This window comes from Zingiber officinale, chromosome 4A (assembly GCF_018446385.1).
Source record: "Zingiber officinale cultivar Zhangliang chromosome 4A, Zo_v1.1, whole genome shotgun sequence".
Taxonomy (NCBI): domain Eukaryota; kingdom Viridiplantae; phylum Streptophyta; class Magnoliopsida; order Zingiberales; family Zingiberaceae; genus Zingiber; species Zingiber officinale.
Window position 1 is genome coordinate 150,062,415 of NC_055992.1, and position 13,702 is coordinate 150,076,116.

Genomic DNA, 13,702 nt, shown 5'->3' on the forward strand with positions numbered 1-13,702 from the left:
CAGTGATCAAGATTGCATACCTCCGTCGAAGTCTGGGGGTCCTTATATAGGCCCCCGGGGAGGCGTGGGCACGCTTCTCGATGCGTGCACGCTTCCCCAAACATACCTCAGTAGGTCGTATCAGAAAAGCATGTCTGACGTCATTCCGCAATCGTCCGAGCATATCCCTGATGTGACAATGGAAGCTTCCACCGTACGATACTTTGTCCACTTCTGCCGCCAACCATGCTGTTTGTCGGCGGCAGGTGTCTCGAGGACGAAGTTACCAGTTGTCATTTTTGTCTCTTTGCGCCATTACTTATCTCCGAGTCGAGCGGACCAGCCGCTCGGCGCTCATAGCCTTTGGGAATGCTCTGGTACCTCAGACCGGGGGGAAAGCCATGCTCGTGTGCTCGGATGGGATTGCGCTTTCTCGCCCTGCGGCTCGGCCGCTCGGCCTGGACGCTCGGCTTAGAGACTCTTTTACCTTGAGCATCGGAAACCCGCCCCATGGTGGGGTTGTCTTTCGTTCGGCCGCCTGGGAGACCCGTGTCGGGTGGCTGGTCAACCGGATGTCCGGGGATAGTCCGCCAGTCCACTCGGCATGACCGTGTCGTTAATCCTTGACCTCCACGTGTCGTTGGCCCCCCGCTACTGAGGGTCCCTCATCCTTATTACCGGATCAGATACTATAAGGGCTAAAATATTAAAGTGGAACGACAATTAATTCCTAGAAAATATTTAGTTAATCCAGTAGGACATAATTTATTTTGGTTACTAAATCTTGTTTAGATAATTAAATAAACTTTTGTTTGCATGCCTAAATTATCTTTATCTTATTAGCCAAAATAATGTATGATAGAAATTTAATTTACCTAATTTATTCTTGTCAATAAAATCAATTATTTTTGTTAACTTTCTGATAAAATTTATTTTTGCTAAAAATTTTATCGGTACAAAATGAAAATATTATTTACAAACATGATGTTTTCTATTATAATAAAATTCTTTGACATTTCTCGAATTTTATTTGAATTATTATGGATCGTTTTCTAAAAAGTTAATTTTTTAGGAAAATAGAAACTCTAAAAACTTTAAAATTTTCTAGTATTCGATAATATGTTTTTCATATTCAGAAAATTTTAAAAGAATTTTTAGAATTGAAAAATATTTTTAAGATTGATTTTCATAAAATTGATTGTTCTAATAAAATCAATTCTGTTCGTTAAACTAACTTTCTTTTCTGTGAAAACTTTTTCTACTGATAAAAATTATTTTTAAAACATGTTAACTTATTGATAATTCTTGTTAAGTACCCCCTAGAAAATTATTTCAAATTTTCTAACAGTTTATTTTTTTTAAAATTTATTTTTATGTGATTAAAGGAAGGTACAAGTTAAGGGGTAGTAAGAAATTTTTTAGAATTTTCATTACAATATTTGATTCTAATTGCAACTTCTTTACATAAGTTATGTTATTGCATTTTTAACCCTAACTTGAACTTGGGTTAATGCACATCATAAAGGGAGAGATTGTAAATACCCCGTGGTAGTTTTGATGTGGTCAACAAAGTTAAGTTAGGTTCTGTGTGTGTTTGATCCTTGTGTCTAAGTTTACAAGAGCTTAGAAACACAAGAAGTCGAGTGGAAGACGCAGCTAGCGAGAAGGAAGGTAGGGAAAAGGAGCCGACGGGCTCAGTGCATCCGTGGGATGAGGTGTTGCGGAAGAGTACACCGGTGGACGAGAAGAATATGTACAACGTTCAAGGGATGAGAAACTGGGGAGGAAGTTTGCTCAAGGAAAAGGTCGGAGTTTGGTTCGAGTGAGCTCAATTCCGGATACACGAAATCACCCAGGCGATCGGAGCAATGGAAGAGCCAACGGGGTGCTACGGAGCTGCTGGAGGCGCCCTCAATGTGATTGGATACGCCTCCGTGCATTTCTGTGGGAAGGCGCCTTCAACAAGGTTGAAAGCTCCTTCAACCACTCATGGAAGGCGCCTTCAACCCTTTGAAGGCGCCTTAGACTGAGGAAAGTATAACCGTTAGTAAAGATAAAACCTTATCTTCGCTTGCCTCGCTGGAGGCGCCTACCACCCTGTTAGAGGCGTCTTCTAGCCTCGGATAAGATTTTTCAAGGGCTATAAAAAAATCTCTGGATATAGGAAATATTCAACAACTTCTGTATTAACTTTCCTAGTAATTTCTAAGATATCAACGTGTGTAAAAGGCTTCTCTACCTTTAACGAAAATTTTTTTTAGTGAGTTTTTCAATACCTTGGATTAACAACCACCTAGGTTGTAACCAAGTAAAACTCTGGCCTTTTACTTACTCTTTTTAAGTTGTTCAATGTGTCCTCTTATTTTCTTTTATTTAGTTGTTCAATTATTTCATTATTATTATTGTGCTACTAATCAAAAGAATAAGAAGGTGTTGTTTTTTTAGGCAATTCATGCCACTCTTGTCGGCCCCACTGCGCCAATAAGTGGTATCAAAGTCAGAACACCTCAGAAGGACTAACTACCGACTATAGCACCGAGACGATGGCCAGACCAAGCATCTACCCATCGAAATTCGAGGGAGAATTCGCGTTGTGGAAGAAACGCATGGAGATATTTTTTTAAAATTGATTTTAAAAGTCTTTTGATAATTAAATATAATTTTGTAGCCCCCAAAGACCAACAAAGAGTAGAAAAAGAAGAGTATATTTGGACTAAGAAGGAGCTTAATAAATAAATTATAAATTATAAATTTAAATATTCATTAAAAACTAAATTATATATTTAGAAAAAAATATAATATTCTTATTAAAATTTATAATTTTATTCTAATAAATAAATTTAATATATTTATCTATATTTTGCATAATTAAAGTGTAAAATCTATAAATTCAATATCAAAACTATTATTTTTTTATTTAAAACTTGATTCATGAACTTACTAATAAATATGTTCACGAGCTAATGATTCGAGTATTGTGAAACTTAAGCTTGGTTTGTTTATCTTAATGAGCCTTATTAAACGAGTTTTTATCGAATTGAGTTTCAAATAACTCAAAGCGACTTGGTTCATTTACACCCTTAGATAAATTAGAGATTAGAAGGAGGGTCAAGGCATAATTTGGCATGTCCCCTTCGATGCTCAATTCAGATTTACAGAGACAATAAAGAATAATAGAGAATAAAAACAAAGAATAGTAGTATAATGACAATGTCCAACGCAATCCGCATTCGGTCAGAGACCAAGAGATGGGCTGACTTTTGATGTGTACGTGGTCGAGCTCCTTTGAGGGATCAGAAGGTGATTCTTCTTGAATCGATTTCTACCGAATCATGATCAACCTATGCTGAGTCGGTTTCTATAGAGTCTATCTTTACGAGTCTGTCGTTGTTGGGCGGAGGGAGGTTGAGAATCGAACGAAGATCTCAGTCTCTAGTAAGAAAGGACATAGATAGAGACTTAGGAGGGCAGCTGAGTTCAGGCTCGGTAAAACCCCTCCGATGCTTTAAGTCAGAATTGAAGAAGAGAGAGCAAAATAAGAACAAAAAAATGAATGGAGAAATATCATAAGAATACTAGTTTCTTAGTTGATTGTGGATACTAGCTTTGAGCCTACCTTGAAATGATTGCCTTATACATAGAGAAGGAGAAGAAGAGATGTTTCCCTTTATCAAGGACACTCCTTTCTTCGTACAATGCCTTAATTCAAAGGGCTGTGTAATTTTGACATCTATAATTGTTGTAATCGACATGCCTTTCTCCCGTCGACATGCCTTTTGATCAATTGTTATTTCTCTTGTAAATGACATGCCTTTGTGAGAATAAACACCTCTTCTAATCTCACTTCATGTTGTTCCTATACTCAAAATAACATAGATACAATATTTAAGAACGTCATCCATTCAGGCTCGGGCATGTCATAGTATCGCATAATACAATACTTGAGCGCTACGGGAAACTACAATGCTCGGCGATGTTATTGATCGAGCGCTATGGTACCCGGGAAGCTACATTGCTCGGGAATGTTACCACGAGCACTTGAGGATGCTATGGTCTCGAGATCATCACCACTCGGGTTCGGGCACTCAAGGTCGCCACCCACTTGGGCTCGAGAGTGTTACAATACTCTAGCGCAACAGTTGCTTTGCCCACTCGAGCTTAATACTATCAGTATAAGGTGATCGAGATTCATGTTTACCGAGTCAAATGATCAACCATATGCACTCTATATTGACCATATCTCTCTCTATATATATAACTTAATTATAAAAACAAATTAAAGGGAGTAGAAGTAAAACAGAGATGAATAATTTTACCCCTCCAGTTTGGTATTATAAAAAACAAAGATCTTAAATATACTTGAATAGTAAGAAAATTTCACCAAGGAGCTTGGTATTTATGGCAATGGCATGGCTGGCCATGAGCTCATAAGCTTGCGATAACTAGGCCATAGTTGGGAGCTCTTGAGCTCCCAGCCCATCCAAGACATGGCCACGAGCTTGCAAGCACCTAGCCAAGCCACGAATAGAAGCCCATTGTGAGCTTGCAAGCTGGTGCAAATGGAGGGAAGAGAACTTGGTGGAGAAGGCAGGAGAGCTCAATTTTAAATGGAAAAGATATTAGAACATACAATTGATCTTATTTTATTTTATGATTTCGAGTTATGGAACACCACGATAATTAGTTATGTTTTACATTAAAATTTCATCACATTTGATAAATAAAGATATCCTTGAATATATAACATGGAGAACTATCTAAACATAGAAAAAGATCTCGAGAGTTAAAGATAATCACTACATTTAAGCTTCGTTTCGACATGCCAAGTGATCAATTATGATCAATTACATAAAAGGGTTCCCAAAAAAAACTTGTTCTCCACCTTTTCCACAGTAATACTAAGTAAAGCAACTCCAAAAGGGTCTCAAAAGAACTAGGGAAGTCCAAGGATTCCTCCACTAACTTAAAGCCAATTCTTTTTTCTTTCCTTCATTATCTTTTCCAAACACTCACATAAATTAACAAAGATAAAATGAATCTTGTCTGATTTTTTTTTTTAAAAAAATACTGATGCTTGTTCAGAGACACTGCACAAGGTTTGGCATTATAAAATTCAAAAGAAACCAAATGATCAAGAAGCTTCCTGCAATGCACCACCCTACTAGGAAAATGTGCAGCAACTGAGGCTTCAAATTCTTCCCCATATCATTTCACTGAGGATGAGACATGGCAGCTTCCAAAGATACTCCCTTGTCCTTGAAGCTATTGAGCTCCTCTCCTCCCAGCGTGCATAGGCCTTCAAGGAATGCAGATTATTATTATTTTATGGCAAAGAAATTCTAAAAAGGTCTGTTTTTTTTTTGCTGGTTTATTTTTGTTCTCGCTTTAATTCCCAACTTTCTCTTTTTGTCTTTTTCTTTGCCTGAGCATGTTCACCATCTGCTTTCTTTGAGAATGCTAATGTGTGAGGTGAATACTGTGCCCATTAAAGGTAAAGAGGCTCTTGTGTTCATGCCTTGGTTGGTTTTGAACAATACTGAAGAACATCTACTTTCTGAAGATCAATATTAATTCTGTATTGTTTTGATACAATTCGTTTCTGAAGATCTCAATAGAAACCCACCCTTGCAGTTTTAAATCATGTCAGATGGAGATCTTTCCACAAGTTCATACTGTCACAAAAGAACTAAACTTATCCTACTAGTGGAAGAGAATATATGCAGACTGATAAACAAAGAGTAGCAGCAGCTATGCATGCTAAGAGAGAATATATGCCAATTAATAAACAAATTCAGACAGAAATATGTTCTTTGATGGTCAAAAGAGGAAGTTCTTGATATGCACTAGATAGATTTTAAAAATATGTAAATGAAAAAAATCAAAATCTGCATCCGAGAAAGAGTGATCAGGGACCACTGGCAGCTAAGGAAGAATCTTGGAATTCTTGGAAGAAGAGAAAGGCCTTCTTGTGGCCATTAAAGAATTATAAAAGAATTTTTCGAATTTAATTTTACAAATGAACTACTTGAAACAAAGCCAAAGAGATGTACAACTTGATGTTGGAGGATATTTAAATAAACTTCAGATAGGTATGCATACAAGTCTAAGAGTAAACCAATAATCCAAATTGTCTTCTAACTTAAATATGATAGTAAACATCAAAACATTGTTATTAACATTAACTATAAGGAAGGTAACCAATTATGCAACATTTATTCATTTTCTTCTTCTTTTTTCACTCATCTTCAGTTTCTTCCTCATTCTAAAAGCAACAAGAAGAGGAAGAGGTGGACATGAAAGAAATACTCAATGATGGAGGATTTGGGTAATGAAAGAGATGTGACTATTCAAGCATTTGTGACACAATTTGAGGAGCTAACCTTACTTCTTGAGTGTTCGAACAATGGTTCTTACACTCCATTCTTTATCCCCAATAACCCCCTGAAAAAAAGCATAATGCTTCCATAGTGCTAATCTTAACTTTATGAAGTCGTTAGAATCATCTAATATCTCCAAAATTCAACAAGTAGATTGAAGATTTTACAATATATCGCAGCAAAGATTGAAAAGGAAGTGAAGAAGAAGCCAGAGAGCTATGTATAAGTCGTATAAAGGTATTACTGGTGTCCATTGAAGAATTCAAACTTTGAATGAAAGTGTTGTGAATTAAGTACTTATGATCAGATTCAAGTTTCTAAGGAGGTTGCAAAGCATGATAGTCAAAGCAGCTCTTTGAATATTTTTATGAATTTTATCCCAAATTGCAAAAGTAGTCCTTATTCTATTTGATATGAATCCAATAATCAATACTCCAATCAGACTAGCATTTATCACAATAATGGTGCCTACCCTAGAAGAAGTCACCTTCCAGCTTATGTACTGATATCACAAAGAGAGGTTTCAAATACAATGAATAAATTCAAACAAAGTGATGAAGGTGAAGTAGCTAGCTAACTAGCCATGGTGGAAGTGGAACCATGCAATTGATTATGAATCATACAAAGACTCAAAGTAAAAAAGGAGTCAAGTAGAATCACCAGGAAGCAAAGAAGGCCACTTTGGTAAAGAAGAGGAAGAAAAGAGAATGGCTCAGCCTCCTGTTCCATCCATATGATACAAGAGCACTCTTTCCCATGTGAAGGGGCGCAGACATTCATCTTTAACAAGTCTTTTGAAGTGGAAGGGGGATCTTTAAGACCCCTCCTCTGAAGGACCATGCACCTTTGGGAGGGACATGAAATAAAGCCTAACAAAAGCTTAATGATTCCTTTCCTCACCACAAATCCCACACACCATAGCAGTCATTTCTATTATAATCGTGTCAATTATATATATTACAGTCATCATTCCACTTCTTTAAATGATATAATGATTCAGTTATAATCACATTTTGCTTTACTGACTAGAGTGGGAGGAGGACATGAACTGGCAAATGCTGCAACAGTGAAACACTTTACATCTTCTCTGGCAATGCCTTTATCTTTTCCTCTAATTAAAGAAATCCAAACTATCTGGTGAGCTTTGAGGTCCTTGTGGTGATTTTGGACATTCAGAGCAAGGCTTTCAATGGCAGGTGCAGGCTCTGAGATGGCTGAATGAGGAATCAGTTGCAGTCAGGCCATGGTGACTCATTCATTCATCAGCTCCAGCTTCTCTCCTCTGCAGTTTCTCACTGCAAATGAAAATTTTCCAGTTTGATGTACAAACTTATTGAACCCCAAATATTCTTAACAGTAAACACTTTATTAGCTTCATAAATCCTTAAAATCTACATCTTTAATGGAAATCTGCAACTTCTGTCAGCAGTCATGTTTTTCCTGCCAGTATATTCAAATGCCACCCTCTTAATCCTGTTCCCTCTTTCACTTCATATTTATTGTCCCCCACGGCTTCGATGCGATCCACTTGAGCATGAGGTGAAGAATAAATCAATAGTAAAATCAAGAACAAAAAGATCTGTTCTTGAAGGAACTTGCCAAGTACTTATCTTAAAGTCTTCACAGTGAAGTCTTTCTTCCTCCAAAAGATTTCCTTATATCTGAAGCTATATTCTATGTTAGATAGCGTCATGGCCAATGCTTCATCAAAAATGGCACCTTTTCTTCTTCTTGTTCTTCTCATGGTGTTGGCCGTCGCAAGCCCTGCTACGTGTGCTTCGCTTCGCGACGATGCCTCAGTCTTGGCTTCCATGAGAGCAGGCTTCCAGTCTTCCGGCCCGGAGCTGGAAAGCTGGAGCGAAGCCAATCTGAGCTCAGTGTGCTCGTGGTTTGGCGTCCGGTGCAACCACGGCCGCGTCGCCGGCGTCGACCTCTCTAATTTGAACATTTCCGGCCGCGTCGCGGTCGTGGTCTCCGGCATGGATGCGTTGGTGAAGCTCTCGCTCGCCGGAAACCAGCTCGAGGGAGGGATTAAGCTCGCGGATTTGCCGAGCCTTCGGTTCTTAAACATTTCGTGCAACTTATTCGACGGCGGGATCGAGTGGGGCTACGCGAGCCTGCGGAGCCTCGAGGTGCTCGACGCCTACGACAACAACTTCACCGCCTTGTTACCGTCCGGCGCCGCGAATTTGAGCCGACTCAGATACTTGGACCTCGGCGGAAACTACTTCACCGGGCAGATTCCGGCGAGCTACGGAAATTTGGCCGCGCTGGAGTACTTGTCGTTGAACGGGAACGACCTCCGCGGCAGAATTCCGGTGGAGATTGGCAACTTGACGAGCCTCAGGAAGCTCTACTTGGGCTACTACAACGTGTTCGACGGTGGCATCCCGGCCGAGCTCGAGAGGCTCGCCGCCACTCTAGTCCACCTCGACCTCTCGAGTTGTGGCCTCGAAGGGAAAATCCCGGCCGAGCTCGGCAAACTCGTCAACCTCGATACGCTCTTTCTCCATTCCAACCGCTTGTCGGGGCCGATCTCGGCGGCACTCGGCAACCTCACACGGCTCACCCTGCTCGACCTCTCCAACAACGCGCTCACCGGGGAGGTACCCCTCGAGCTCGCCGCTCTCACTGAACTCACCCTGCTCAATCTCTTCATCAACCGGCTCCACGGCTCGATCCCAGAGTTCGTGGCCAGACTACCGAAGCTCGACACGCTGCAGCTGTTCATGAACAACTTCACCGGCGTGATCCCAGAGAAGTTGGGCTCCGGCGGCCGGATGCGCGTGCTGGACCTTTCGTCAAACAAGTTAACGGGCACCATTCCCGGCGATCTCTGTCCACTTAAGCAGCTCAAAGTTTTGATCTTGTTGAACAATTTCTTGTTCGGACCGATCCCTGAGAGCTTGGGCAAGTGTTGGAGCCTCACGAGAGTGAGGCTCGGACAGAATTATCTCAATGGCAGCATTCCCTCAGGGCTTCTCTACTTGCCCAGTCTCAACCTGTTAGAGATGCAGAGCAACTACCTCTCTGGTAGAATACCAGCCAATGATGATGATTCCGGCCAGAGCCGCAACCAATTGGCCCAGCTCAATCTATCCGACAATTTGCTTTCTGGTTCAATTCCGACGTCAATCTCGAATCTCTCCTCGATCCAGACCTTGCTATTGGGCAGCAATCAACTTTCTGGTCCGATTCCCGGCGATGTCGGCGAGTTGCGGCACATGACGAAGCTCGATCTCAGCCGCAATGCCCTCTCTGGCCTCGTCCCGCCGGAGATCGGCTCGTGCACCCAGCTCATATACTTGGATCTCAGCCAGAACAACCTCTCCGGGACGATCCCCGGAGAGATCGCAGGGATATCCGTCCTCAACTATCTCAACCTGTCGCACAACCACCTAAGCGACACGATTCCGCGGTCGATCTCGGGGTTGCGGAGCCTCACCGCAGCGGATTTCTCCTACAACGATCTCTCCGGAGAGGTGCCCGCCGTCGGACAGCTGGCCTACCTGAACGCTTCCGCGTTCGCAGGAAATCCTGCTTTGTGCGGGGCAGCGGTGGGCCAACTGTGCGACGCTCGCCCGGCTGCTCTTGCGCGGCCGCGCGAGGGAGCGGGTGGCGATTTCAAGCTGATCGTCGCGTTGGGGCTGCTGCTCTGCTCGCTGGTGTTCGCCACAGCCGCGGCGGCTCGGGCGCGGACGTACCGTCGCAGCGGCGGGGGCGGGGCGGGGGAGTGGCAGCTTACGGCGTTCCAGAAGGTGGGGTTCGGCGTGGCGGAGGTGCTGGAGAGCATGAAGGAGGGGAACGTGATCGGGCGCGGCGGCGGCGGGACTGTGTACCTCGGACGGGCGGGAGGCGGAGAGATCGCGGTTAAGCGGCTGCGGGGCGGCGGCCACGACCACGGCTTCCGGGCGGAGGTGCGAACTCTGGGGAACATCCGCCACCGCAACATCGTGCGCCTGCTTGCGTTCTGTAGCGACGGGGAGACGAACTTGCTGGTGTACGAGTACATGGGAAAAGGCAGCCTGGGAGCGGCGCTGCACGGCAAGGGAGGCGGAACGTCGCTCGGTTGGGGGCGGCGCTACCGGATCGCGGTGGAGGCGGCCAGGGGGCTCTGCTACCTGCACCACGACTGCAGCCCGCGCATCGTCCACCGTGACGTGAAGTCCAACAACATCCTTCTCGACGCCGGGTTCGAGGCCCACGTCGCCGACTTCGGCCTCGCCAAGTTCCTCCACCACGACGGCGCTGCCTCCGAGAGCATGTCCGCCATCGCCGGATCCTACGGCTACATCGCTCCAGGTACAACAAATTCCGTACTATTTCCATTCAATTCTTCTTCTTCTTCTTCACAACATCTGCATCATTTTAATTATAAAAAACTGTTCTTCGTTTGATTCTTTTGTTTTTTACTCTCTGCAATTTCTTGTTTGATTCTGCTTAAGGACTTTCTGAGTTTGTTTTTTCCCACAGTGGCAACTCTCCTTCTAAATTTAGCATATGAACTCCAACAAATCCTAGTTGAAGAATTCTACGCAGATAATTTTTCCATATCAATGATCACACTGTACATGAATTAGATTGTCTCAGACTCTCAGTAAATAAATTATAAATCTACGATAGAACACAGACGAATGAAATTCATTGATCCGACCAACAATTGACTGACGATGTTCAGTCATCTATGGTCCTATTTGACCTGGGACACAATCCATCGGCATGAATGACAGAATCCAACATCAAATCTTTGGGCTCCAAACCACGTCGATGAACTTCAGCTCCGGTTCATGCAGCCCAACGAGGAGGAACACGGAAACAGGGACGTGACGCTGCGGTGGCTGCACGCATGGCGTGGCAGAGAGGGACAAGTTATTCCAATCCACAGGATCGACCTGTGTAAAATCTTCGTTCCCAAAGCTGCGATCACTGCTTGGTCTTCATGCTCTGTCAAACATTTACTCAGAAATTTCTTGATCTTGGTGAATGGTCGTGGGAATTGTTATATGTTTTTGGTTTTCTGGCCGTATTTATTTTATTTTATTTATTTTTGTGGCATTTTGATCGATGTCTTCGTGGCTGCAGAGTACGCGTACACCCTCAAGGTCGACGAGAAGTCGGACGTGTACAGCTTCGGCGTTGTGCTGCTCGAGCTCATCAGCGGTCGGCGGCCGGTGGGCGACTTCGGCGACGGCGTCGACATCGTGCAATGGGCGAAGTTTGCCACGGGCGGGAGCCGGGACAACGCGGCGGCGATCGTCGACTCTCGGCTCTGCGCCGCGCCGGCCGACGAGGTGGCGCACGTCTTCTTCGTGGCGATGCTGTGCGTGCAGGAGAACAGCGTGGAGCGGCCGACGATGAGGGAGGTGGTGCTGATGCTGTCGGAGTTCCCCCACCACCTGCCGGAGAGCAACCACCAGTCGCCGGTATCGCCCTGTCCGTCGACGCAGGACCGGAAACGGGGCCCACTAGTTCCGGATCTTTTGACGTAGTTGTAATATTCTGATAATTTCGATAATTTCTAGGATCGAACAACGAAGTGTAAGAAGGGGTTCTTTGTAAAATAGGTAATTATGGTGAGGTCATATGAGTGAACGATGCTTTATTCCTTTCCTTTAATTTTGGTTTTTGTTTCAAAATTCACATTAATATTGTTGAAAAATTAGATATCCTCTCATCTAAATTTTTTGATGAATTAATACAAAGATTATCTCATCACTAATTTCTAAATTTTCTCTCATATAAGATTATATCATTACTACTTTAATTAACAACAGATTATATAAATATCTTTAGCCGGCTCAATTTTATAGTTCCATGCGAATATTTTTTGATTTATTTTGATAGTCGATAAAAAAATTTTATGAAACAAAACTGATTACCTCCTTAATTAAAGGGTATAGTATAAACTGAATACTTGATACCAACTAAAAAATAGAAATCACATTCAAATAACATCATCACTGTGATATTGAATTTCAAATGTGGTAATAAGGTTATAAATAAATCAAGTATTCGTGAATAAGTTTAGTGTTCGACTTGGTAAGAGTTTGTTTATGTTCGTTCAATATACATAAGATCAATTAAACAAATAAACTTGAACAATTCGTTAAAATAGACAACAACCTTGAATACATATGTATTCAGCTCGTTAATATTTATGATCAATATTCGTGAACAACGCTTGTGAATAATGTTCACAAAATATATTTATTAATAAAAATATTATCAATGTGCTAAATAAAAAATAAAATAAAATAAATAAATAAATTTAAATTATCAAACTTAATAACCAATCAAATAATCAAACAAGTTTGAATTGAGAGTTCGATAACATCTAAATAAACCAAGCTCAAGTCAAGCTTAAACTCATAAAAAATAAACCAAGTTAAACTTGAACAAACATTTCAAGGGCTTGGTTCATTTTAAGCTCGACTCGACTTGGCTCAATTACCTTAGCTCATTTATAACCCTATGTGGCAGAAGACAATTCACTTACTCCCAGCGCTCCCGTCAATCTGTCCCTAGATTAACACAGAGAAAATAAATTATGGATAACTACTAGTCATTAGTACAAGTAGCTAAGGTATGGGGAAAGACATATTCGGACATGTCAAGTTTTGATCCTAAAATTTTATATGATAATACTCTGTCTTAACCACCGCACTACCCTAAAAGGACATGATACAAAAAACAATATTAATGTGATCTAGTATTTCAAAAATCAATGTCATTATAGTGTTGATTTTCAAAATATAACACCAAAATGATACTAATTTTACCACTAAAATAGCCAAATTGATCATTATTTAACATGTTTATAAAATTAAATAAGAATCGAATATTGATAACATCTAAGAATTATCCTCCTCATAGTTAGATTTCTTTATTTACTCCCTTCCAATAAAGGTGATAAATTTTATATTTTACCAAATTTAAAACTTTGATGCTTATTTTTAAAAATCAAAATCACTGCAGTAGTGATATTCTTTGAAATCTACCGTGTTCTTTGAATCCAACATCATAATAATTAATAAAAGGGGTAAAATAAAAAAATAAATTTACTCCATAGGATAACTATAAATTAGATAGAAATCCGAAAATGAGCCTTTGTTCAGCTTTGTTTTTTTTTTTAAATAGCCACTCTAAGATCCAAGCTGATCTAATGTGAATGATCAAATATTTTGGATCATACTGATGAAAAAAAAAATTTCTTTTGTTGTTTCAAGAAAATAATTCGTCTATGAACGTGGTTAAAACTTTAACCTGGAAAATCCAAAGATGAACTTTAAATGTACTCAACCCTAAACATCAAAAATGATTTCATTCCATGATTCGCCAACATCCAG

The 13,702-nt window shown here is 41.3% G+C and overlaps 1 protein-coding gene across 1 annotated transcript; it reads left to right on the forward strand.

Annotated features, from left to right (window-relative positions):
- The first annotated feature begins 7,531 nt into the window (after positions 1-7,531).
- On the forward strand, positions 7,532-12,058 carry LOC121971658 (leucine-rich repeat receptor-like serine/threonine-protein kinase BAM1). The gene is made up of 2 exons (XM_042523018.1): positions 7,532-10,658; positions 11,439-12,058. The coding sequence occupies exons 1-2, from the start codon at positions 8,033-8,035 to the stop codon at positions 11,843-11,845; spliced, it is 3,033 nt and encodes a 1,010-aa protein (XP_042378952.1). The 5' UTR covers positions 7,532-8,032; the 3' UTR covers positions 11,846-12,058.
- The last annotated feature ends 1,644 nt before the right edge of the window (positions 12,059-13,702 follow it).

Excerpts from the sequence above, each read along its gene's own strand:
- LOC121971658 (XM_042523018.1), top strand. The coding sequence starts at position 8,033 with ATGTTAGATAGCGTCATGGCCAATGCTTCATCAAAAATGGCACCTTTT. Across the intron at positions 10,659-11,438 it reads CTACGGCTACATCGCTCCAG|AGTACGCGTACACCCTCAAG; the intron begins GTACAACAAATT and ends TCGTGGCTGCAG.